Source organism: Echiichthys vipera (assembly GCF_963691815.1).
Source record: "Echiichthys vipera genome assembly, chromosome: 7".
Taxonomy (NCBI): domain Eukaryota; kingdom Metazoa; phylum Chordata; class Actinopteri; order Perciformes; family Trachinidae; genus Echiichthys; species Echiichthys vipera.
Window position 1 is genome coordinate 28,334,464 of NC_139832.1, and position 27,938 is coordinate 28,362,401.

A 27,938-nucleotide genomic window follows, 5' to 3' on the forward strand; every position below is an offset into this window, starting at 1 on the left:
CCCAGACCATCACTGACTGTGGGTACTTGACACTGGACTTCAGGCATTTTGGCATTTCCTTCTCCCCAGTCTTCCTCCAGACTCTGGCACCTTGATTTCCGAATGACATGCAAAATTTGCTTTCATCCAGAAAAGTACTTTGGACCACTGAGCAACAGTCCAGTGCTGCTTCTCTGTAGCCCAGGTCAGGCGCGTCTGCCGCTGTTTCTGGTTCAAAAGTGACTTGACCTGGGGAATGCGGCACCTGTAGCCCATTTCCTGCACACGCCTGTGCACGGTGGCTCTGGATGTTTCTACTCCAGACTCAGTCCACTGCTTCCGCAGGTCCCCAAAGGTCTGGAATCGGTCCTTCTTCACAATCTTCCTCGGGGTCCGGTCACCTCTTCTCATTGTGCAGCGTTTTCTGCCACACTTTTTCCTTCCCACAGACTTCCCACTGAGGTGCCTTGATACAGCACTCTGGGAACAGCCTTACCCTCTTGCTTGAGGGTGTCAATGATGGCCTTCTGGAGAGCAGTCAGGTCGGCAGTCTTACCCATGATTGCAGTTTTGAGTAATGAACCAAGCTGGGAGTTTTTAAAAGCCTCAGGAATCTTTTGCAGGTGTTTAGAGTTAATTAGTTGATTCAGATGATTAGGCTAATAGCTCGTTTAGAGAACCTTTCCATGATATGCTAATTTTTTGAGTCGGGAATTTTGGGTTTTCATGAGCTGTATGCCAAAATCATCAGTGTTAAAACAATAAAAGACCTGAAATATTTCAGTTGGTGTGCAATGAATCTGAAATATATGAAAGTTTAATTTTTAACATTACATTATGGAAAAGAATGAGAAAGTCCCGTTTAGAGCATGTGTCTGTGGGTCCTCCGGGCCGCCAGAGGGCGCTGTTAGGCTGCGACACTGCGCTCACGTCACGTTTGTTGCAGGAAGTAAACGTCCCTTGTCGGAGGAAAGGCTTCGGCATGCGAGTGTGTGTGTTTGCATTTCCATGTGACAGCGACTTGATTTGAACTAACACACCCTCGTGAATTGAGCGTTATCCGTCAGTGCGGCACAGCAGCCATGGGCAAAAAGGGCAAGAAAGAGAAGAAGGTGAAGGGGGCGGAGAAGACAGCCGCCAAGATGGAGAAGAAAGTTTCAAAGAGGTCCAAACGAGAGGAGGTACCACTGAACTGTTCAGCCCACACCTCAATGTTTTACATTCACACGACACAGGCATTCACACAACAGCTTTGTAGCGTTTAGTAAATGGCCGTTAATGTATGGACTTTATATTTAGCTTGCTGTTGGTCTGGAGTCACTGTTTACTACAGATGCTCACTAAATGTCTACTCTCAAATTAAATGAATGCCAGGTCACAAAACTTAGGATAAGTGCTAGGCCCCACATCATTGGCTAATATTTCAATTCACTTTTATTTACAGTGCCAAATCATAACATAAGTCATCTTGGGACACTTTACAGAGTAGTTATACACCCCACTTTCAAATGGAGATGCTCTAAAACCATTCCCCCTCTCCATACCGATTGGGATACTCGTGCTGTGAGTATCGACCCATACCGAGGACCGACACAGAGACCAGTGTGTTTCTAAAAAATCTTACACCTGCATGACTGTGATGTGATTATCATTGTGGTAAGGCCTGGCTCAGGTTAAACCCTTTGTAAAACATGAATGAACGCAGCAAATAGAACAGTATAAAACAGCAACTTAACTAAATAAATATAGGAAGAATTATTAACAAGAACTACTAAGAATTAGTAAACTGATTAATTAAAGAGTATGAAGAACCGTGTCAGAGCTGACCAGTATAGATTCCTATGTCTAATAGATTACGTGGTATCGGCTCAGTGCCTGGACTCCAGTACTCGCCGATACCAATGCCAGCATTTTCCGCAATATGGGAGGCATTTCCGATACTGGTAAATCGGAACAACTTTGATTTGAAAGCCGTTTCAATTCTCCCGGCTGTGTGCTTCTTCTTCTCTGACTCTAGGAGGACCTGGAGGCTCTGATTGCTGAGTTTCAGAATCTGGATTCAAAGAAGACCCAAGTTGTAGAGACAACATGTCCACCTCCATCAGCCAGGTGAAATACTTCATTGTTATCATGTATATACAGACTTTCACCTGTTGAGTACTCTGACTCACAGGATATAGACCAAGGGTGTCCAATCCTGCTCCTGGAGGGCGAACTGTCCTGCATGTTTTAGGTTTCTCCCTGCTCTAACACACCTGAGTCTAACGATTATCAAACCTGTGACAAGCTTCAGCAGTTTGATTAAGAGCACATCATTAGACTCAGGTGTGTTGGACCAGGGAGAAACCTAAAACATGCAGGGCAGTGGCTCTCCAGGAGCAGGGTTGGGCAGCCCTGATAAAGTCCATTTCGCTATCTCTGCTTCTGTGGTTGCATCCAGGGTTAAGTGCCATCCAGGGTGATTGTGATTGGTTTAAAGTGTCATTCCGGCGTAAAATCATCCCATGGTCTTTTTTCGGCACTTACATACATCAAATAAGACAGAGACAGTCTTCTTTATGTAACAACCAGGCGCGTCGTTAGCCCTGGGCATTCAGAGCTAAAGCCCAAGATCTCTTGGAAATATCCCGGACCTCTGTGCTGTATGATAAATTAAGAAAACAAAACATAATGATGATAAAAAAAAGCCCAGCACAGTAGACTTTTATGTGGTTTCATTAGCAGCAGCCACAGATGCAACATTGTAGCAGTGAAAAAACGCAAAATTCTGACGTGTCCACACACTGACAAGTGATAACTTCAGAGTCAAACTTAAAGCAGACTGACTTGATAACTTCAGAGTCAAACTTAAAGCAGACTGACTTGATAACTTCAGAGTCGAACTTGAAGCAGACTGACTTGATAACTTCAGAGTCAAACTTAAAGCAGACTGACTTGATAACTTCAGAATCAAACTTAAAGCAGACTGACATGATAACTTCAGAATCAAACTTAAAGCAGACTGACTTGAATCAAACTTAAAGCAGACTGACTTGATAACTTCAGAATCAAACTTAAAGCAGACTGACTTGATAACTTCAGAATCAAACTTAAAGCAGACTGACTTGATAACTTCAGAATCAAACTTAAAGTAGACTGACTTGATAACTTCAGAATCACACTTAAAGCAGACTGACTTGATAACTTCAGAATCAAACTTAAAGCAGACTGACTTGATAACTTCAGAATCAAACTTAAAGCAGACTGACTTGATAACTTCAGAATCAAACTTAAAGCAGACTGACTTGATAACTTCAGAATCACACTTAAAGCAGACTGACTTGATAACTTCAGAATCAAACTTAAAGCAGACTGACTTGATAACTTCAGAATCACACTTAAAGCAGACTGACTTGATAACTACAGAATCAAACTTAAAGCAGACTGACTTGATAACTACAGAATCAAACTTAAAGCAGACTGACTTGATAACTTCAGAATCAAACTTAAAGCAGAATGACTTGATAACTTCAGAATCAAACTTAAAGCAGACTGACTTGATAACTTCAGAATCAAACTTAAAGCAGACTGACTTGATAACTTCAGAATCACACTTAAAGCAGACTGACTTAATAACTTCAGAATCAAACTTAAAGCAGACTGACTTGATAACTTCAGAATCAAACTTAAAGCAGACTGACTTGAATCAAACTTAAAGCAGACTGACTTGATAACTTCAGAATCAAACTTAAAGCAGACTGACTTGATAACTTCAGAATCAAACTTAAAGTAGACTGACTTGATAACTTCAGAATCACACTTAAAGCAGACTGACTTGATAACTTCAGAATCAAACTTAAAGCAGACTGACTTGATAACTTCAGAATTAAACTTAAAGCAGACTGACTTGATAACTTCAGAATCAAACTTAAAGCAGACTGACTTGATAACTTCAGAATCAAACTTAAAGCAGACTAACTTGATAACTTCAGATTCAGACTTAAAGCAGACTGACTTGATAACTTCAGAATCAAACTTAAAGCAGACTGACTTGATAACTTCAGAATCAAACTTAAAGCAGACTGACTTGATAACTTCAGAATCAAACTTAAAGCAGAATGACTTGATAACTTCAGAATCAAACTTAAAGCAGACTGACTTGATAACTTCAGAATCAAACTTAAAGCAGACTGACTTGATAACTTCAGAATCACACTTAAAGCAGACTGACTTGATAACTTCAGAATCAAACTTAAAGCAGACTGACTTGATAACTTCAGAATCAAACTTAAAGCAGACTGACTTGATAACTTCAGAATCAAACTTAAAGCAGGCTGACTTGATAACTTCAGAATCACACTTAAAGCAAACTGACTTGATAACTTCAGAATCAAACTTAAAGCAGACTGACTTGATAACTTCAGAATCAAACTTAAAGCAGACTGACTTGATAACTTCAGAATCAACCTTCAAGCAGACTGACTTGATAACTTCAGAATAAAACTTAGAGCAGACTGACTTGAATCAAACTTAAAGCAGACTGACTTGATAACTTCAGAATCAAACTTAAAGCAGACTGACTTGATAACTTCAGAATCAAACTTAAAGCAGACTGACTTGAATCAAACTTAAAGCAGACTGACTTGATAACTTCAGAATCAAACTTAAAGCAGACTGACTTGATAACTTCAGAATCAAACTTAAAGCAGACTGACTTGATAACTTCAGAATCAAACTTAAAGCAGACTGACTTGATAACTTCAGAATCAAACTCAAAGCAGACTGACTTGATAACTTCAGAATCAAACTTAAAGCAGACTGACTTGATAACTTCAGAATCAAACTTAAAGCAGACTGACTTGATAACTTCAGAATCAAACTTAAAGCAGACTGATTTGATAACTTCAGAATCAAACTTAAAGCAGACTGACTTGATAACTTCAGAATCAAACTTAAAGCAGACTGACTTGATAACTTCAGAATCAAACTTAAAGCAGACTGACTTGATAACTTCAGAATCAAACTTAAAGCAGACTGACTTGATAACTTCAGAATCACACTTAAAGCAGACTGACTTGATAACTTCAGAATCAAACTTAAAGCAGACTGACTTGATAACTTCAGAATCAAACTTAAAGCAGACTGACTTGAATCCAACTTAAAGCAGACTGACTTGATAACAGAATCAAACTTAAAGCAGACTGACTTGATAACTTCAGAATCAAACTTAAAGCAGACTGACTTGATAACTTCAGAATCAAACTTAAAGCAGACTGACTTGATAACTTCAGAATCAAACTTAAAGCAGACTGACTTGATAACTTCAGAATCAAACTCAAAGCAGACTGACTTGATAACTTCAGAATCAAACTTAAAGCAGACTGACTTGATAACTTCAGAATCAAACTTAAAGCAGACTGACTTGATAACTTCAGAATCAAACTTAAAGCAGACTGATTTGATAACTTCAGAATCAAACTTAAAGCAGACTGACTTGATAACTTCAGAATCAAACTTAAAGCAGACTGACTTGATAACTTCAGAATCAAACTTAAAGCAGACTGACTTGATAACTTCAGAATCAAACTTAAAGCAGACTGACTTGATAACTTCAGAATCAAACTTAAAGCAGACTGACTTGATAACTTTAGAATCAAACTTAAAGCAGACTGACTTGATAACTTCAGAATCAAACTTAAAGCAGACTGACTTGAATCCAACTTAAAGCAGACTGACTTGATAACAGAATCAAACTTAAAGCAGACTGACTTGATAACTACAGAATCAAACTTAAAGCAGACTGACTTGATAACAGAATCAAACTTAAAGCAGACTGACTTGATAACTTCAGAATGAAACTTAAAGCAGACTGACTTGAGTCCAACTTAAAGCAGACTGACTTGATAACTTCGGAGTCAAACTTAAAGCAGACTGACTTGATAACTTCGGAGTCAAACTTAAAGCAGACTGACTTGATAACTTTAGAATCAAACTTAAAGCAGACTGACTTGATAACTTCAGAGTCAAACTTAAAGCAGACTGACTTGATAACTTCAGAATCAAACTTAAAGCAGACTGACTTGATAACTTCAGAGTCAAACTTAAAGCAGACTGACTTGATAACTTCAGAATCAAACTTAAAGCAGACTGACTTGATAACTTCAGAATCAAACTTAAAGCAGACTGACTTGATAACTTCAGAATCACACTTAAAGCAGACTGACTTGATAACGTCAGAATCAAACTTAAAGCAGACTGACTTGATAACTTCACAATCAAACTTAAAGCAGACTGGCTTGATAACTTCAGAATCACACTTGAAGCAAACTGACTTGATAACTTCAGAATCACACTTAAAGCAGACTGACTTGATAACTTCAGAATCAAACTAAAGCAGACTGACTTGATAACTTCAGAATCAAAATTAAAGCAGACTGACTTGATAACTTCAGAATCACACTTAAAGCAGACTGACTTGATAACTTCATAATCAAACCTAAAGCAGACTGACTTGATAACTTAAAGCAGACTGACTTGATAACTTCATAATCAAACTTAAAGCAGACTGACTTGATAACTTAAAGCAGACTGACTTGATAACTTAAAGCAGACTGACTTGATAACTTCAGAATCACACTTAAAGCAGACTGACTTGATAACTTCAGAATCACACTTAAAGCAAACTGACTTGATAACTTCAGAATCAAACTTAAAGCAGACTGACTTGATAACTTCAGAATCACACTTAAAGCAAACTGACTTGATAACTTCAGAATCACACTTAAAGCAGACTGACTTGATAACTTCAGAATCACACTTAAAGCAAACTGACTTGATAACTTCAGATTCAGACTTAAAGCAGACTGACTTGATAACTTCAGAATCAAACTTAAAGCAGACTGACTTGATAACTTCAGAATCACACTTAAAGCAGACTGACTTGATAACTTCAGAGTCAAACTTAAAGCAGACTGACTTGATAACTTCAGAGTCAAACTTAAAACAGACTGACTTGATAACTTCATAGTCAAACTTAAAGTAGACTGACTTGATAACTTCAGAAACACACTTAAAGCAAACTGACTTGATAACTTCAGAATCACACTTAAAGAAGACTGACTTGATAACTTAAAGCAGACTGACTTGATAACTTCAGAGTCAAACTTAAAGCAGACTGACTTGATAACTTCAGAATCAAACTTAAAGCAGACTGACTTGATAACTTCAGAATCAAACTTAAAGCAGACTGACTTGAATCAAACTTAAAGCAGACTGACTTGATAACTTCAGAATCAAACTTAAAGCAGACTGACTTGATAACTTCAGAATTAAACTTAAAGCAGACTGACTTGATAACTTCAGAATCAAACTTAAAGCAGACTGACTTGATAACTTCAGAATCAAACTCAAAGCAGACTGACTTGATAACTTCAGAATCAAACTTAAAGCAGACTGACTTGATAACTTCAGAATCAAACTTAAAGCAGACTGACTTGATAACTTCAGAATCAAACTTAAAGCAGACTGATTTGATAACTTCAGAATCAAACTTAAAGCAGACTGACTTGATAACTTCAGAATCAAACTTAAAGCAGACTGACTTGATAAATTCAGAATCAAACTTAAAGCAGACTGACTTGATAACTTCAGAATCAAACTTAAAGCAGACTGACTTGATAACTTCAGAATCAAACTTAAAGCAGACTGACTTGATAACTTCAGAATCAAACTTAAAGCAGACTGACTTGATAACTTCAGAATGAAACTTAAAGTAGACTGACTTGAATCCAACTTAAAGCAGACTGACTTGATAACAGAATCAAACTTAAAGCAGACTGACTTGATAACTACAGAATCAAACTTAAAGCAGACTGACTTGATAACAGAATCAAACTTAAAGCAGACTGACTTGATAACTTCAGAATGAAACTTAAAGCAGACTGACTTGAGTCCAACTTAAAGCAGACTGACTTGATAACTTCGGAGTCAAACTTAAAGCAGACTGACTTGATAACTTTAGAATCAAACTTAAAGCAGACTGACTTGATAACTTCAGAGTCAAACTTAAAGCAGACTGACTTGATAACTTCAGAATCAAACTTAAAGCAGACTGACTTGATAACTTCAGAGTCAAACTTAAAGCAGACTGACTTGATAACTTCAGAATCAAACTTAAAGCAGACTGACTTGATAACGTCAGAATCAAACTTAAAGCAGACTGACTTGATAACTTCAGAATCAAACTTAAAGCAGACTGGCTTGATAACTTCAGAATCACACTAAAGCAGACTGACTTGATAACTTCAGAATCAAACTAAAGCAGACTGACTTGATAACTTCAGAATCAAAATTAAAGCAGACTGACTTGATAACTTCAGAATCACACTTAAAGCAGACAGACTTGATAACTTCATAATCAAACTTAAAGCAGACTGACTTGATAACTTAAAGCAGACTGACTAGATAACTTCATAATCAAACTTAAAGCAGACTGACTTGATAACTTAAAGCAGACTGACTTGATAACTTAAAGCAGACTGACTTGATAACTTCAGAATCACACTTAAAGCAGACTGACTTGATAACTTCAGAATCACACTTAAAGCAAACTGACTTGATAACTTCAGAATCAAACTTAAAGCAGACTGACTTGATAACTTCAGAATCACACTTAAAGCAAACTGACTTGATAACTTCAGAATCACACTTAAAGCAGACTGACTTGATAACTTCAGAATCACACTTAAAGCAAACTGACTTGATAACTTCAGATTCAGACTTAAAGCAGACTGACTTGATAACTTCAGAATCAAACTTAAAGCAGACTGACTTGATAACTTCAGAATCACACTTAAAGCAAACTGACTTGATAACTTCAGAATCACACTTAAAGCAGACTGACTTGATAACTTCAGAATCACACTTAAAGCAAACTGACTTGATAACTTCAGATTCAGACTTAAAGCAGACTGACTTGATAACTTCAGAATCAAACTTAAAGCAGACTGACTTGATAACTTCAGAGTCAAACTTAAAGCAGACTGACTTGATAACTTCAGAGTCAAACTTAAAACAGACTGACTTGATAACTTCAGAGTCAAACTTAAAGCAGACTGACTTGATAACTTCAGAAACACACTTAAAGCAAACTGACTTGATAACTTCAGAATCACACTTAAAGAAGACTGACTTGATAACTTAAAGCAGACTGACTTGATAACTTCAGAGTCAAACTTAAAGCAGACTGACTTGATAACTTCAGAGTCAAACTTAAAGCAGACTGACTTGATAACTTCAGAATCAAACTTAAAGCAGACTGACTTGATAACTTCAGAATCAAACTTAAAGTAGACTGACTTGATAACTTCAGAAACAAACTTAAAGCAGACTGACTTGATAACTTCATAATCAAACTTAAAGCATACTGACTTGATAACTTAAAGCAGACTGACTTGATAACTTTATAATCAAACTTAAAGCAGACTGACTTGATAACTTAAAGCAGACTGACTTGATAACTTAAAGCAGACTGATTTGATAACTTCAGAATCACACTTAAAGCAAACTGACTTGATAACTTCAGAATCAAACTTAAAGCAGACTGACTTGATAACTTCAGAATCAAACTTAAAGCAGACTGACCTGATAACCTCAGAATCACACTTAAAGCAGACTGACTTGATAACTTCATAATCAAACTTAAAGCAGACTGACTTGATAACTTAAAGCAGACTGACATGATAACTTAAAGCAGACTGACTTGATAACTTCAGAATCAAACTTAAAGCAGACTGACTTGATAACTTCAGAATCACACTTAAAGCACACTGACTTGATAACTTCAGAATCAAACTTAAAGCAGAGTGACTTGATAACTTCAGAATCACACTTAAAGCAGACTGACTTGATAACTTCAGAATCAAACTTAAAGCAGACTGACTTGATAACTTCAGAATCACACTTAAAGCAAACTGACTTGATAACTTCAGAATCACACTTAAAGCAGACTGACTTGATAACTTCAGAATCACACTTAAAGCAAACTGACTTGATAACTTCAGATTCAGACTTAAAGCAGACTGACTTGATAACTTCAGAATCAAACTTAAAGCAGACTGACTTGATAACTTCAGAATCACACTTAAAGCAAACTGACTTGATAACTTCAGAATCACACTTAAAGCAGACTGACTTGATAACTTCAGAATCAAACTTAAAGCAAACTGACTTGATAACTTCAGATTCAGACTTAAAGCAGACTGACTTGATAACTTCAGAATCAAACTTAAAGCAGACTGACTTGATAACTTCAGAGTCAAACTTAAAGCAGACTGACTTGATAACTTCAGAGTCAAACTTAAAACAGACTGACTTGATAACTTCAGAGTCAAACTTAAAGCAGACTGACTTGATAACTTCAGAAACACACTTAAAGAAGACTGACTTGATAACTTAAAGCAGACTGACTTGATAACTTCAGAGTCAAACTTAAAGCAGACTGACTTGATAACTTCAGAGTCAAACTTAAAGCAGACTGACTTGATAACTTCAGAATCAAACTTAAAGCAGACGACTTGATAACTTCAGAATCAAACTTAAAGTAGACTGACTTGATAACTTCAGAAACAAACTTAAAGCAGACTGACTTGATAACTTCATAATCAAACTTAAAGCATACTGACTTGATAACTTAAAGCAGACTGACTTGATAACTTTATAATCAAACTTAAAGCAGACTGACTTGATAACTTAAAGCAGACTGACTTGATAACTTAAAGCAGACTGATTTGATAACTTCAGAATCACACTTAAAGCAAACTGACTTGATAACTTCAGAATCAAACTTAAAGCAGACTGACTTGATAACTTCAGAATCAAACTTAAAGCAGACTGACCTGATAACCTCAGAATCACACTTAAAGCAGACTGACTTGATAACTTCATAATCAAACTTAAAGCAGACTGACTTGATAACTTAAAGCAGACTGACATGATAACTTAAAGCAGACTGACTTGATAACTTCAGAATCAAACTTAAAGCAGACTGACTTGATAACTTCAGAATCACACTTAAAGCACACTGACTTGATAACTTCAGAATCAAACTTAAAGCAGACTGACTTGATAACTTCAGAATCACACTTAAAGCAAACTGACTTGATAACTTCAGAATCACACTTAAAGCAGACTGACTTAATAACTTCAGAATCACACTTAAAGCAAACTGACTTGATAACTTCAGATTCAGACTTAAAGCAGACTGACTTGATAACTTCAGAATCAAACTTAAAGCAGACTGACTTGATAACTTCAGAGTCAAACTTAAAGCAGACTGACTTGATAACTTCAGAAACACACTTAAAGCAAACTGACTTGATAACTTCAGAATCACACTTAAAGCAGACTGACTTGATAACTTAAAGCAGACTGACTTGATAACTTCAGAGTCAAACTTAAAGCAGACTGACTTGATAACTTCAGAGTCAAACTTAAAGCAGACTGACTTGATAACTTCAGAATCAAACTTAAAGCAGACTGACTTGATAACTTCAGAATCAAACTTAAAGTAGACTGACTTGATAACTTCAGAAACAAACTTAAAGCAGACTGACTTGATAACTTCATAATCAAACTTAAAGCAGACTGACTTGATAACTTCAGAATCAAACTTAAAGTAGACTGACTTGATAACTTCAGAAACAAACTTAAAGCAGACTGACTTGATAACTTCATAATCAAACTTAAAGCAGACTGACTTGATAACTTAAAGCAGACTGACTTGATAACTTCATAATCAAACTTGAAGCAGACTGACTTGATAACTTAAAGCAGACTGACTTGATAACTTCAGAATCACACTTAAAGCAAACTGACTTGATAACTTCAGAATCAAACTTAAAGCAGACTGACTTGATAACTTCAGAATCAAACTTAAAGCAGACTGACTTGATAACTTAAAGCAGACTGACTTGATAACTTCATAATCAAACTTGAAGCAGACTGACTTGATAACTTAAAGCAGACTGACTTGATAACTTCAGAATCACACTTAAAGCAAACTGACTTGATAACTTCAGAATCACACTTAAAGCATACTGACTTGATAACTTCAGAATCAAACTTAAAGCAGACTGACTTGATAACTTCAGAATCAAACTTAAAGCAGACTGACTTGATAACTTCAGAATCAAACTTAAAGCAGACTGACTTGATAACTTCAGAGTCAAACTTAAAGCAGACTGACTTGATAACTTCAGAATCACACTTAAAGCAGACTGACTTGATAACTTAAAGCAGACTGACTTGATAACTTCAGAGTCAAACTTAAAGCAGACTGACTTGATAACTTCAGAATCAAACTTAAAGCAGACTGAGTGACGGGTTTGGGTTTAACAGACCCTGTTAATCGGAGACTTTCAACTGACTGCCTTTGCGGTTGCAGATGATGATAACAGGATTGTGTGTTTAAGAGAGATACCCATAGACTGTATACAAAGGAGATCTGTTTTAGTTTTACTCCACCAAGGTGACAGGTAGGTGGCTGGTGGCGCATCGGGTCACTCGTTAAACACCGGTCGTGAGAAAACGTCCGTCAGAGCAGTGATGGCGTCTAGTTTGCAGTTTCAGGAGACCTGCAGTGGATTCAGCCCGGTCCACTTGACATCGGGTCGGTGCATGACAGTGTTTCTGAGGCTGTAGGCTGTTCTCATGTCTCATTCTGGCTGCTGGGGTCTGTGTTGACCTAAACATTAACCTCTTCAGTAGACCTGCCCCGACAGGAGTCACACATGACCATTGGTCTTTCCTTTAATTTCCAAACTACGTCACAATTGCATGTTCATCAGCCCAATTTCACTAACTACGTTGTTGGTGCTTTGTTTTCTGTGTAAGGACTCTTGTCATGCTGCTGCAGAGGTTCTGTGTTATTTTGAGCAGTATTAGTGGTTAAAAAAGACCTTTTAATGCCTTCACCGTACTGCCTCGAGCTAATCAGTGTTAGCCACGTCCGGCTGTTAGCGACTCTATTGGATTTCGCTGTTAATAGTTCATACTCTGAAAAAAACTGTTTGGATGTCTTATTTGATGTGTGTGAGTGCCGAAAAAGACCATGGGGTGATTTTGCGCCGTAATTACTCTTTAAGTTACTCTTAACAGGATTTTTTAACTCTGGAAAGTTAAGTCAGCATATTTTTTTTCGATGCGATGGTCACAAAGTAAACAGTTGAAATACAGAGTTCAAGTTACAAAGTAATCTGCAAGGAATGTTCACTTGATTGGCCAAAACAGGGCCTGGATGCCGAATGATGTTGCATTGCAAAATTAAGCCCAGTTGAACTTTTTCTGCTGGATGTTGGTGTGAAAGTGCAGAAAAAGACCATGGGATGAATTTGCGCCGGAATTACAGTTAAATAAAAACTCAAACAAGCCAGAAGGTTTTTTCCCCCTAAACCAAAATGTTAACTCGTCCGGCGCTGTGGAGACTGGCAATGCAAGACTATATTTGGAGAGATCACAGTACCAACTCAAGTAACATTATAAAATGCAATGACTGACTCTGCCATGGAGTTGTAGAAGAGTATCGTGATTTTTCCACACACACAACCCGATCTAGTTTATCAATAAAAGGCAGTTGCAGTGGCTGCTGGGCTGTTCAGATTGAGCTGTGGTGTCATTCTTCCAAAATGAATCCCCAGAGAGTTGGTGCTATTGGCTAAGAAGCAGCTTCAGGGGAGATTGTAACATTAGGCATGAATCATGCCTGTCAACCACGGAAGGAGGGTGTGTGTAGGTGTCTGATGTCTTTTCATGTTTTTCAGATTGAGTGCGTCTCTCTCTGCCCATCCTGAAAAAGATGAACTCATCCTGTTTGGAGGAGAATTCTTCAACGGAAAGAAGGTAGTGGAAAATATGTGGTGACATTTAGTCATCTGTGTCCACCAGCTCACAGCCACAGGCTTTGCAGTACTAACAGAAACTTCCTTAAAGTGGAAGCCATCTTCATTCCTATTATGTCAGTTGATCAAGTGAGACTTGCAAACTGTTTATGAAGATCATGTGCTTTGATGCCTGTGTTCTCCTCTTTTTCCCAGTTTTGTCAAAATGTTACGGCAGAAATTCCTCTGAATACATTCTTTGCCTCTTTTGCAGACGTACCTGTACAACGATTTGTTTTTCTACAACATCAAGAAGAACAGCTGGGTTAAGTCAGAGATCCCGAACCCTCCTCCCCCACGCTGCTCTCACCAGGTAGGCCCACACTGTCTGTCCCTCTGCCAGTGTAAGTTCTCAGATTTGATTTGATTCTCAGCAACCGTTTTACTTACTAAGAATGGGACAATAATAGCTTTTTATTGCGGACTGCGATAAAAACACTAAGTTAATCTTGGTGGATTTTGATATTGGGGATAGTTACATTAACAGTAAAATTAAAGGTTGAATATGGAGAATGAGCAGAACACCGTCATCTAGTGTCTCAAGAAGTCTCAACAACAAAAAATAATTCCAGCAGTCAGGTTGCCAGGTTTGTTGCCCAGTAGTCTACAGGAGACCAGAGTTTGTCTGATCCTGTTTGAACCCGTCCCCGCCGGCAGATTACACCATAAAAACAAGTATTGCAGAGGAGTTTGACTGACAGTTAGCGTTAGCCGTTAGCGTTAGCCGTTACAGCTAAGTAAAGATGAAAGTGATGTTAGCGATCAAGGAGAACTGTAGCTATGTGGGCGTGTGTTTTAATGCCGTTTCTCTCCTTTCTCTCAGTCCATGGAGTGAATGCTTGGCCTATACTGACTCTGGTTTTTGCCCGTCTCCAGTCACTCAGCTGCTGGGACAGAACGTGACAGAAAGTCATTGTCAAACCCCTCAAAACATTTTTTAAATATTAAATCAGACTTAATATATATTTTTATGGAAAAACAATACTTTCATTCTGTACCCCTCAAAACGCCCTCTGGGTGTATTTAAAAATATAAAATAGATAGCTTTTAATAAAGATTCTACATATTCAACCTTTAATTTGGCCACAGCCCATAAGTTACAGTTAAACTCAAGTAGAAGTTATTTTATTATACAGAAAATGACCTTCTCATTTGATATAGCCTATTAAAAGAAGAACTTGTAAACTGTATGTACAATTAACATGGCTGTATATTTATCAAGCACAATAACAACAAATGATGTTTGATCAGTTAATAGGCTCTCTCTGATTGCTGCAATTCTGATCAGCTGCTCTTTTTTATGACATAATACACTATGACTATTATGACATTTTAATCAGGGGGACCTTATGATTTATGAGAACCTTATTTAAGATTGTTTGAAATACAATAAAACTGTCCTGAGATTTGACTATAAATATAATTGAGTTGAATTAAAAAGGATGTTTACTCAGAAAGATGTGTCCTATCGGTGATTCGGTCAAAATATTAGTTTCTTAACAAAATGTAAGGTAAAGTGATTCCAGTGTGAGTTTTGATCATTGCTACGATAATATCACAAATCACACTTATTATGGCCAGATTAATGGTGACATGAAAGCTGGGTCATGACCGAAAGAACGAGGTTGCGGGTACAAGCGGCCAAAATGTGTTTCCTCAGGAGGGGGTCTGGAGTCTCCCTTAGAGAGAGGGGGAGAAGTTCAGCATCCGTGAGGAACTCAGAGTAGAGCCGCTGCTCCTTAGCGTTGAAAGGAGCCAGTTGAGGTGGTTCAGGATCATCTAGTAAGGATGAACCCTGGGCGCCTCCCTAGGGAGGTGTTCCAGGCACGTCCAGCTGGGAGGAGGCCTCGGGGAAGACCCAGGACCAGGTGGAGAGATTATATCTTCAAACTGGCCTGGGAACGCCTCAGGATCCCCCAGTTAGAGCTGGTTAATGTGGCCCGGGAAAGGGAAGTTTGGGGTCCCCTGCTAAAGCTGCTGCCCCCGCGACCTTGAAGATGAGATGAAATTTGTTGTCCCATATGTACCACTTCCAAGTAAGCAAAGACTTGATCAGAAGACAGGTGTTCATAATACCTACACGGCTATATTTATTAGACCCTGCTAGTGCCACCTTTGGAATATCAGTTTGCTCCCTGATAAGTATGTGATTCTTCATTTGAACCACAAGGGGGCAGGCCGCTGTAGCGCCAGACAGAGGAAACTTTGGAGCTTATCTGCAATGTCATCGCAGCTGATGGCCTGTTGCAAGAAACCCAATTACATATGAGGACATCGAACCTCCTTATCTCACTGTTTATTCAGCTCTCTCCCTCCCTTCCTTTCTTCCTCCCCTCCCTCCTACTCCCTTCCTCCCCCTCAGGCGGTGGTAGTTCCCCAGGGTGGGGGTCAGCTCTGGGTGTTTGGTGGAGAGTTTGCCTCTCCAAACGGGGAACAGTTCTACCACTACAAGGACCTTTGGGTGCTGCACCTGGCGACGCACACGTGGGAGAACATCAAGTATGTACAGAGGGTCATAAAAACAAACGTAATGATGAACGGAGGCCTCAAACGGACGTAATGATGGGCAGATTGAATGCGTATATTCAGGGGTCTGAGGGTGGCCGGAAATATTATTTCAAATATAATGAATTTACGAGGACATCTTAATCAGTTTATTCTTTCCTCTAATGTAAGCAGAATCAGTAGATAAGTTGAATTGCTTCAGTAATTACAGAAAATTACAGCTACATAAAATCACTGCTTGATGAAGAAAAACAAGTCCCCCAGATCCACGGTGGTGTTGTGTGTAAAATGAGCATTAGAAATTCAAACTAAATATCCACATCAGTGATCCCAAATATTTTTCCAGGGCACCTGGGGGTCCTCCAGGTCGCAGCGGCCATCGGATGGTCCTCAGCAAGAAGCAGCTGCTGGTGTTTGGAGGTTTCCATGAAAGCACGAGGTAGGCAGAATGTGACTGAGTAAAAGATTGGATCAATACGTCTGTGATGGATGCTGGCCGACTAACATGTTTGATTACATCATTACTTCCCTTCATACCCACAGTGGGTGTAGGGAGATGGCTTATTTCATATCCTGGTCAATTTACATTTGACAAGAAACCAAACAAACCCAAACGATATAAGTAGGATTTATTCACAGGGGCATACCAAGACTCACTCTTTAAGTTTAGGATTTGAATATATATATATATCTTATATATATATATATATATAAGATATATATATATATATATATATATATATATATATATACTGTATATATACACATACACATATTTATTTTATTAATTTATGTATATTTATTTTTTCCGTTTTAGTTTTGTGTGTATGGATAAGATGTGTGTATATATATATATATATATATATATATATATATATATATATATATATATATATATATATATATATATATACACACACATCTTATCCATCTATCTAAAGTGGGAAAGCCATTACTTCTTTAGCTACTTATATCTGAAATTTAAAGCTGCACTAACTAATATTTTTATACTAACAGTGGGTAGAATTACAGTGTGAACCAGGAAGGGGGTTACCTGTAGAGACAAAGTCACAGGCAACAATCATCAATATTTCAGTGTTTTTCAGCTCGTTGTTTTGCTTTTACAGCTTTCCTGCTTGGTTCATCTCATTACTCTCATCGGCCTTGTTTCAGGCAGCAGCAGACAGCAGTTTTCAGTGACAAGCTCTGACACACAGACACACCATGTTGGTGAACTAGTGGAGCATTAAGCAGCTGAAGAGACAGATATTTGTATCTATAAGGATAGCCACAAATGTGTGTGGAGCTATATTGAATATTGGTTTCTTTTCTCCTCTATCCTCCTGACTACCAGGGGGAAAAAATTGTCCAATCACATTTTTTTTAAATCCCCCAATCTTTGTAAGGTAATTAGAATACTGCAAACATTTAAAAAAAAAAAATTAATTTTAAATTTTTAAGATATCATGTGTCCACTACAGTGGACTTCAGAACACCATACATGTGAAACTGAACCTTGATGGCAACTAGTCAGTCCCTATGAAAATACCAATAAGTCAACATGAGATGGAGTTTAACATCCACATAACTGTCCATCATCACTTTTGTTGTGTTTTGCTTTGTTGTGCTCATTTGGTATGATCCTTCAAAAAGCAATTCCCCTTCTTGGAAACACAAAGGAATACCTTGCACTTTGTGCGCATCACATAGGTTTTGCTCGTGCAGCCGGATCTGCGACACCTTGATGCATGTGTTTCATCCACCATTTCTGGAAGATGGATGGCGCCATAGTGTCTCACAGCTGCATTTGGCTGTGGTTTCCACTTTTGATGTGGCGGAGTGTAATCATCTTCACTGTCACTTTCGACTCCTGCTTGGGCCAGAGTAATCAGGTCTTCACCAGGGAGCAGTTTAAAGTCAAGGAACTTCAGTGGTTTCTTCCCCAGAGACTGCTAGTCACTGAAGCCATGAGTTGGTGATTGCCAGGTCAAAGAAGTGGAAAACTGCATGCACTGTCCATATCCGAGTGTGAAAGGCCATCCTGTTGAAACTCAACATTCGGTCAATCAAGTCCACACCACCCATGTTGGTGTTGTACTCAGCATTTGCCTGTGGCCTTGACACCTCGACAAACCTTTTGTCTTTCTTGGACCATCTACTGCTTGTGTCCTGAGGTTCAATGCCATAGGCAGAGGATGTCATGGCAACTGGCTTGTTGTCCAACCACTTTATGACAGCAAGTTCAGGAGGGCTCCATCTGACTACCATCTCTGATGCCCCATTAAGGGTTTATCCCCTATAATCTTGCAGTCCTTTGGAACTCTTCTTTTCATGAGGGTTCAAGTCCCTGTCATCCCTTTTGCCATCAGGGTGTCGAGGAGGTTGATCGTTGTAAAGAACCTGTCAAATAACAGGTAGGTTCCTTGGGGAACAGACTCTGTCAGATGAAGAACAGCTTGCTCTCCAATATCCTTTCCTTCTGTAACTTTAAAGGTAGTCTTTCCTTGGTAGACCACAAAGTCTAATACCAGACCAGTGGGTGCGGCCAAGACAAACACCTTCAATCCAGTTGGGTGTGGTTTGCCCGGTATATACTGGTGCACTTGGCATCGACCAGTAAATGGAACCATTCGCTCATCAATGCACAATTTTCCTGTTCTAGGCTGACTTAGACATCCTTTCCTTACTTTGGTCAAGAGGGGCCTGAGTCTGAAACAGTACTATGAATTCTTGCACCACAGTGGACGCCGATTAGACATAGATGTAGACTGTTCTGCCTCACCTGATGCCTCAGCCTCTGCTTGCCCTGCCTGTGTTTCATCCCCAGAGTTCTCTGAATCACCCTCCCCTGCTTCTGGCTCAAACACTGCATCTTGATCTTCTTCAGACAACTTAATATCTGAGTTTCTATCAACAATTTGCAGTAAAATTCTCTCTGCTTCTGAGAATGACTCCCTTTCTTTCATTTGAAATAAAACAGAACAAAATGGAGGAAATAACTACAAATGTCCACCACGGAGGACATTTTTTAAATACTTAAATACTATGCTAAAATAGACCTAAAATAATTCAGAAAATGTTTTAATGTGTTCTTAAGAGACTCATATAAAATATGCCAACAACATTTTAAGCCAAAATTTGCTCAATAAAAAGTATTATGCACTTACTTTTCCTTTCCCTGTAAAATGTGCTTGGACTGACGGACGCCATTTTCCTTAATGTGGTAGTTAAAGGTACCAAAGCCCCACCCCTTCACATTTGGTATCATTGAAAAGCCCTAAATGCCCTCGCTAGATAGCAAAGGGAGTTAATGCAGTAGTATGCAGCGGGTGAGAGATAGTCAGGTTTACAAATGTCCTCCACAGAGGACAAATTTGAACTACTGGTAGTCAGGAGGCTATGACTGAATATCTTTGAATTGTGGGCAGAACAAAATATATGAGGGTGTCGTCTTTGGTAAACATCGATCAACATTTTAAGTTATTTTGACAACAACTAATCAATTAATCAGGAAAATATAAGAAATTGATAGTCAGCTTGTTATAGAGTTAATGCAGCTTTACAAATGAAACTGTCATCTCATAAAGTTGACTCTGCTGAAGCTCCTAAAGGTATCAAATCCTTTTGTTTTCAGTTTGTGGTTCAGTTTTCAGCCCTTTCTTCTTTTTCCTCCCCCTCCTCTCCCTGCAGAGATTTCATCTACTACAATGACATCCACTCCTTTTCCCTGGACACCTTCTCCTGGTCACGCCTCACTCCGTCAGGCTCCGCCCCCTCACCACGCTCCGCCTGTCAGATGACCTCCACGCCGGATGGCATGGGCATCGTCATCTATGGGGGATACTCTAAAGTGGTAAGTGTGTGTGCGCCTCTCCTGTATTGATAATCACATCATTATGTGGCCTGCCTCATTGTGTGTGCGTGTGTGCGTCTAGAGAGTAAAGAAGGACGTAGAGAAGGGGACCATCCATTCTGACATGTTCCTTCTCAAGCGAGAGGGTAAAGATGGCCAAGGTACAAAACACAGAGGTTATGAAAGGCAATATAAAAACTGGACATTAATAGAACACATCCAACTACTGTCCCTGTTGTTATTGTTTGTGACATCCGGACTGTTTCTCTGTCCTCCAGAGAAGTGGTCGTGGTCCAGGGTGAGCCCCTCTGGGAATAAGCCCCCTCCTCGCTCTGGTTTTTCCATGGCGGTGGGCCCAGCAGGCCGAGCGGTGCTGTTTGGTGGGGTTTGTGATGAGGAGGAGGAGGAGTCACTGGAGGGCGACTTCTACAACGACCTCTACCTCTACGACACAGCGAAGAACCGCTGGTTCCCCGGCGTGCTCAGGGTACGCCACAAGGCCATGAACCTGCTAAATGAATGAGTGTGTGTTTGGATGAAAGGATGAGCTACCAAGTAGTTTTATAAGACAAATGCTAATTTGTATGCTGTGCTGTTTTGCAACTGAATTTTAAACTGCATGCATGTTTTTAGAGCTTAAAGGTTGAATATGGAGAAGGAGCAGAACACCACCATCTAGTGTCTCAAGATTGTAGTTTCAACAACAAAAAATAATTCCAGCAGTCGGGTTGCCAGGTTTGTTGCCCAGTAGCCTACAGGAGACCAGAGTCAGTTTGAGTCTGTTTGAACCCATCCCCTGCGGCAAATCTCACCATAAAAACAAGAATTAGAGGAGTTTGATTGACAGTTAGCGTTAGCCGTTCCAGCTAAGTAAAGATAAAGGTGATGTTAGCGATCCTTTCTCTCAGTCCATGGAGTGAATGCTTGTCCTATACTGACTCTGGTTTTTGCCCGTCTCCGCTCACTCAGCTGTTGGGACAAATAAGCAGCTGCAGGATTGGCAAACTCCATTTCACCCAGTGCCAGCCTACAGTAGCTGCACCCAACAACAGACAACCCTGGCAACCAGCAATGCCCAGCGCTATTGGCTGCTACCACGGAAACAGAACCGGACAGAAAGCCATTGTCAAACGCGTCAAAAATGTTTTAAATATTAAATCAGACTAAATTAATTTTTTTATGGAAAAACAATACTTTCATTCTGTACCCCTCAAAACAGCCTGTGAAATATTAAATATTGTAATAAAAATACATTTAAAAAAAGAATACAGCTTTTAATAAAGATTCTACATAGTCTTTAACATTCTTTAAGTAAACCTAATATCCTAATATTGGTTGAGAGAGCAACACGTTAGCAGACTGTTAGCAGCTCCCTGCTGCGCACCCAGCCCCAGGTGAGGAGAGAACAGAAACGTGAATAGGTGCGTTTCCACTATGGTCGACTATCCTGAATGAGGCGCGTCTATCTCGCCAAAAACGTCTCTAATTTGACTGTGAGTCATTTAGGAGGCCGTTTGACTGAGCAGGGCCTCTTTTGTCCCCTGGGAGAAGCCCGTTTGCTGATTGGATGTAGCTCTCAGCGGGATGTGACGTGTGGTCATACAGATGCCATAACAACATGGCGGGGTAGAGTAGACACTTTTATCCAGTGGTGTTGAAGAACACAGCGCAGAAAACCCTCTGTGCACGATAACTTTGCACAGGCTTGCAGCAGTGAGGATTCTAACCTGTGGTCCTTTGCTGCATGCTCCCTATCTCTCTCTCTCCCATTTAAACAATGCATACACACACACACACACCGTACTGCAGTGGGGTGACAGCCTGTCTGTCAACAAACACTTTTACAGCGCCTCAAATTTTTAAGGTGGAGTGTTTTCTTTCATGTTACTTGAACATAAGTTGATGTTGTGCGCCAACAACGTAGTTAGTGAACCCAGAGTTTATTAAAAGACTTACCCACTGGCCCCTGTACCAGCTCCTCTCATAGTAAAGTCCATTCAAGTAGATTAGCAAAGTCAATCCCAAAGGAAGAAGCCCATTGGTGCTTTGCCGAAAAAGAGCATGGGATGATTTTGCGCTGGAATTACACTTTAAGTTACTCTTTAAAGCTGAAACAGGATTTTTTAACTCTGGAAAGTTAAGTCAGCATATTTTTTTTCGATGCGGTGGTCACAAAGTAAACAGTAGAAATACAGAGTTCAAGTTACAAAGTAATCTGCAAGGAATGTTCACTTGATTGGCCAAAACAGGGCCTGTCTGTCGAATGATGTTGCATTGCAAAATTAAGCCCAGTTGAACTTTTTCCTCTGGATGTTGGAGTTTCCTCCGTTGGCATCCCTGCTGCGCTGCTGGACTGGCTTCATTTAAATGAATGAGAGGGCTGCACTTCTCTAACCTGACTATCGGCAGATGAATTTCGTTCCGCCTTGCTTCCGTCTCGACTCCGCCTAGCTCCACTCAACCATCTGGGATCGCTCCATAGGGAAGTGATTTCAGGTGGTCGAGTCAATTAGGGCCGCCGGGCAGGTTTTTTATAGATGTGACGTAGCGGAGAAGCGACTGTTGTGATTCAGACAACGCATTGAGGAAGCAGGCGTCAATATCGATGCTGCTGTTTCATCTGTGTTTTCCAATCTAGAGAATATTTCTTCTTAAAAAGAACACCAGAGAACGGCTCTGAAGGCTTTTGGTGGTGGAAACCATGCCGGCTGTTCTGTTTTGGTTTTAACTGCGTTGCTCTCATCAGTGTCACAGGTGGGTTTCGATGTGATTGGTTGAAGTAGCACAGCAATAAAGATGACCGACAAGTGGTTTATCCAATCATATGGAGAATTCTAGATGAATGAGTGAAGCAAGGCGGACTGAAATTCATCTGGCCAGAGTCAGGTTAGCACTCGTCATGCAGGGCTCGGTTCTGAACACGGTCTGGAACGACACAAAAAACAACAGCAACAATTTTGACTATTTACTAATAACCTCTATAAATGTTCGAGAAGGTTGGAACCAGCACCTCTCAAGGGAGCTGCCAGACAACTGCAGGGTATTGGTGCTTCCACAGATGTCTGCGATTCTTGATTGTTATTGTTTGTTGTCTGTCCAGGGAAACAAGTCAGAGAAGAAGAAACGAAGAAGGGGAAAGAAGGGTGGAGCCGAGGGGGAGGGGACAGAGAAGAAGGGGGAGGAGGAGGAGGATGGGACACCTCAAGGACCCACTGAGGTCATCAAGGAAATTGTCACTGAGGACGGTACAGTGATGACCATCAAGGAAGTGGTCCCTGGAGCTCAGGAGGAGGAAGAGGAGGAGGAGGAGGAAGAGGAGGAGGAGGAGGATGATGGCAAGATTACACACAGACACAGACACACACACACACACACACACACACACACACACACACACACACACACTAAATTAAGTTGTCAAAAATAGCAAAAATATAGACAGGTTGGACAACCCCATGTTCTTTATCTCTTCGGGTTCAGCTTCGGCCCCCCTGGTGGAGCCCTGCGCAAGGTCCAGCGCCATGGCAACAGTGCGTCAGGGCAAACTCTTCCTATACGGAGGGATGTTCGAGGTTGGCGACCGCCAGTTCACCCTGAGCGACTTCTACTCTCTGGACCTCAACAAGATGGACCAATGGGAGGTTCTGGTTGAAATGGATCCAAGTGAGTGAAAAAGACACGTCAAGAATGCAAAAGCAAAGTAACACGTAGACAAAGATGATATGAAACACAGCCACTGATTTGTCTTTGAATATCTGGTGATGCAGAAGAGGAGTTGGATGGTGATAAGATGGGCGAGAAGTGTGTAAGGTTTTAATTAAATTTATGATTCTTTTTTTCCCCACAGAGACACAGGAGTGGCTGGACGAGTCTGAGTCAGAGGAAGATGAGGAGGAGGAGGAGGAGGAGGGGGAGGGGAAAGGAGCAGAAGGGGAGGAGGAGTCTGAAGAGGAAAGCGAGGATGAGGAAGGCAAGGGATTATTCTGCCTCTTCACTATCTTTCTTTTCTATTTTACCATTTTAATGTAATTCCTAATGAGCCTCATGCATATAGAATGTAGAAGGGGCTTTATACCCGTACTGTGCACCTGGGATCCAGACTAATCACATATATATGTTTGGAGATTTGGAGCAGATACACTTCTTTTTAAAGGTGATGTTTGATTTTTCATTTAGCAGGAAACCAGCTTTTACGCTGTTTTTTTCAGTACTTTGACTATGTACAGTACTATACTAGTTTGATTATGATTTTTTTTTCAACTGTTAATGAGCTCGATAACTTTGCCATCCGCAATAATTTCCATTTTTCCATTTTTCCTGTGTTTTACTGGTGTTCTATCAAAAAGACTGGAGGACAAGAGTTTTCCGGTGCATCGGTTTCCACTGAGTCCTTTCTCTCCCTTAGCTTAATGAGGAGTTAACCCTCCTCACCTGTCCTGTCAGTCACTTGTCAGCCGCATGATCTCTGTGGAGAGGCGGACCTCTGGTGTTGACCAGAGTGCAGCAGAAGAGCCCTGTGAGGAGCAAGTTAGAGTACAGTAGAGGCTAGTTGAGATTTGAAGGTATAAAAACAAAGATGGAGTTTGTTTCAAAGACAAATGCCGCAGCTGCTGTGTGGGAGCACTTTGGGTTCAAGCCCAATGACGTGGTGAACAACTTCACCTGAGCGAGCCAGTGTGTCGCATTTGTTTTAAAACAGCAGCAACTAAACGCATATGTGCTAAAATAGACTTATAGATTTATTTTGGATATATTTAAAATGTTTTCCAGTACTAGTGTTAAATATTTTTTAGAAATAAACATTTATTGATCTTTGAAAGGGTATACTTACATTATTATGCCATTATTATTGTATCAGTCGAAAATGGTCTCAAAAGGGCAATATTATCGCCCAGCAAAATTTGTTAATGTGACAGGCCTAGTGACCAGCAATTTCAACCTCTCTACCTGTGTGTTTGCAGATGAAGAGGAGCACCCAGCAGTGCAGGAGGGAGAGACGGTGACGGATTACCAGACCCGTACAGAGCAGTACTGGATAGGACAGGCACGTGCCAACATGGGTCCCGACGCCAAAGACAAGAAGGTCGCCAAGGTTGCCCTCGCCATGGCTAAAGTCTTCTTTGAAGACCAATAGTGGCATACACCAAACTCTATGAGGGACTTTGTGTGCGTGTGCGTGCGTGCATGCGTGTGATATTTTTTGTAATTAGCTTTTTATAAAAACATTTGAACTGTAATAATTCAGTAACACAAATTGAAATTTAAAATAGAAAACAAACAAACTTTGTTTCTCCCACTGATCAAAGTCAAATTGAATATATGGGCTATTTTCCTTTTGAGAATATAGCATCAGATGGGAGATTATGGTTTGTTTAGCAGATTAATTCATGTTCAATAAATTCTCTCTTTTCTGTAACTTCACTAGATAATATCCAATGTAAACATGATTAACTATAATGCTGCTGTCAGTTTAGAGACCAGTGTGGTGAAGGAAAGTCAAGCAGACATTAGTGTTTAAGGGTTACGGTGCCTGCCAGAAGACAACAACTGATTCACTCTGGGATGCTTATGTTCTGGCAGCTGGTCATATGTTTTCATACGCCCAGAAATGTCCCGCACACAGTAGAGTGAAAAAAATGCAGATACAGACACCACCACATGGGTCATAAGTGATGATTGAGGTGGATTATTTGTGTCCATACATTGTGATTTTGTGCCTTTTAAATACTTGGAGCCAAATTAAATTGCATGTAGTTTTGGTTTTGTGAGGGCAGGGAAGTTGGAGGTTATACATTTGTACAATCTGTCCAACGTTTCTGTTGCTTTTCTCTTACTGTTAAAAGAACAAATCAGTGATGTCACCGTGGGTGTTTTACGCACAGGTTTCAGTTCGGTTTAAGTTCACAGAGCTGTGCAGCAAAGCCTCAAAAGTGCCTGGACTCTATCTCGTCTACACTTTAACCTACTTTATATTAGTTTTTCCCACTTGGGGGCAGCACAACAAGCTGTAAACACAATACAGGCATATCATCTTGTGACGTTGATATGGTGAATGTGTTGGAAAACAGCTGCCTATTCACGCACTCAGCAGATACTGAGCAACATTAGCATTCATTTGGAGTCATGTCTCTGGCCACCTGACAAATGCAGGTCCAGTATTCACTCTCCCTTTAATGTAAACAGAGCTGTCTACTGCATTATCAGATATTTATAGTAACTAACTTTAGCTGCAGTTTGGTGCTGGGGTATAAAGTGGTTTTATCAGTTTTTATTTTATTTTATGAAAACAGCTGCTTACTGCTACTAAGTTGTGGGCCCTAAAACCCAAACAATGGGCTGAAAGACACCAAAATGTTGTGTAGAGCTGAGTTGGTGATACTTGTGTTTGCAACAGCCACTTGATGCATTGTAAGTATGATGATATTGATTAGGGCAGCTTTAAGGCAGCCTGGAAACCAGACAGATCTGCCGAGCTCATGGTTCATTTGCTCAGGCAGGTACGTCTGGCCCCTCTTCCATTCAGACAGATTTTCAGCTGACCTCGCCCTGTGCGGACCAATCACAACCGTTTATTTTGATGTGGGACAAGTTGGAGACGATTACTGAGAGAAGCGTCATCCCAGAATGTAGTTCACAAAAGTAATAAATTAAGCTAACTGCCACTCTCTGACCAGGAAACTCGGATCAAACTAACTAAGCAGCACTGATTAAATATAAATAAAGATTCTCTTACTGTATTGCCTGTCTCTCGCCTCAAATTTATTCGGAATCACATTTTGGTGTAGTGTTTAGCTGTAATTTGGTTGGGACCAAACCATTGTTTTCCTGCTTAAAAACGGACCAAGACCCGCCCTGACCTCCATGGGTCGGGTGAGGCCTCAGTGCTGCGTTGTTTCATTTTTAACGCCCCTCAAAAATTGATATGAACTGAGAGGATCGAGGGCAGGCTAGATTTAAGGCTCATTAATGATTAAACATATCTTGTTTATGTTCCTGTGCATCTGTAAGTTGTTGTTTCCTGCTGCAAGAGGACACTGTTTCTCAACTGACAGTAAACATGATCCTATTGTGGTGAGGACTATTCACCATGACGTCACAACAATAATATTTGTTCTTCCGGGTGGCAAAAGTCGAAGCGTTCTCCAGTGGCACAACTAGTAAACAAACCCTTCTGTGTCATTTGACCAGAGAGTAAATCAAGAAGACTTTACGGTATATTTTGGAGCTGTTAAAGCATGTCCTTTTATTGTGAAGGACTGAAGTATGGTCCTGGATGTTTTGACAGCATTGATGTTAATGTGGATGAGCTCCCAGTGTTTACGGGGAGGAGATCGAGGTGTCCGAGTAGAGAGGAGCACAGGGCTAATTCACCGCTGTAAGCGTCCTTTTGACCCCTCATGTTAACACAAAGATAAATCAGGCTGTTATAACGATATTTGGTTACAAAGAGAAGAAGTTCGACTTTAGTTTAACACCATTAAATTAACTCTAAACATTACACCATCATTTATATTTGGTTACAAAGAGAAGAAGTTAGACTTTAGTTTAACACCATTAAATAACTCTAAACATTACACCATCATTTATATTTGGTTACAAAGAGAAGAAGTTAGACTTTAGTTTAACACCATTAAATTAACTCTAAACATTAACATCATTTATATTTGGTTACAAAGAGAAGAAGTTAG

The 27,938-nt window shown here is 39.8% G+C and overlaps 1 protein-coding gene across 1 annotated transcript; it reads left to right on the forward strand.

Moving 5' to 3' along the window:
* The first annotated feature begins 968 nt into the window (after positions 1-968).
* klhdc4 (kelch domain containing 4) lies at positions 969-27,024 on the forward strand. Its single transcript, XM_083917362.1, has 13 exons — positions 969-1,160; positions 1,997-2,088; positions 13,776-13,854; positions 14,107-14,205; positions 16,255-16,391; positions 16,744-16,836; positions 20,088-20,250; positions 20,333-20,411; positions 20,529-20,737; positions 23,351-23,585; positions 23,731-23,913; positions 24,098-24,220; positions 25,212-27,024. Exons 1-13 carry the CDS (start codon positions 1,062-1,064, stop codon positions 25,382-25,384), a joined length of 1,764 nt encoding a protein of 587 aa, XP_083773488.1. The 5' UTR covers positions 969-1,061; the 3' UTR covers positions 25,385-27,024.
* Positions 27,025-27,938: the final 914 nt, after the last annotated feature.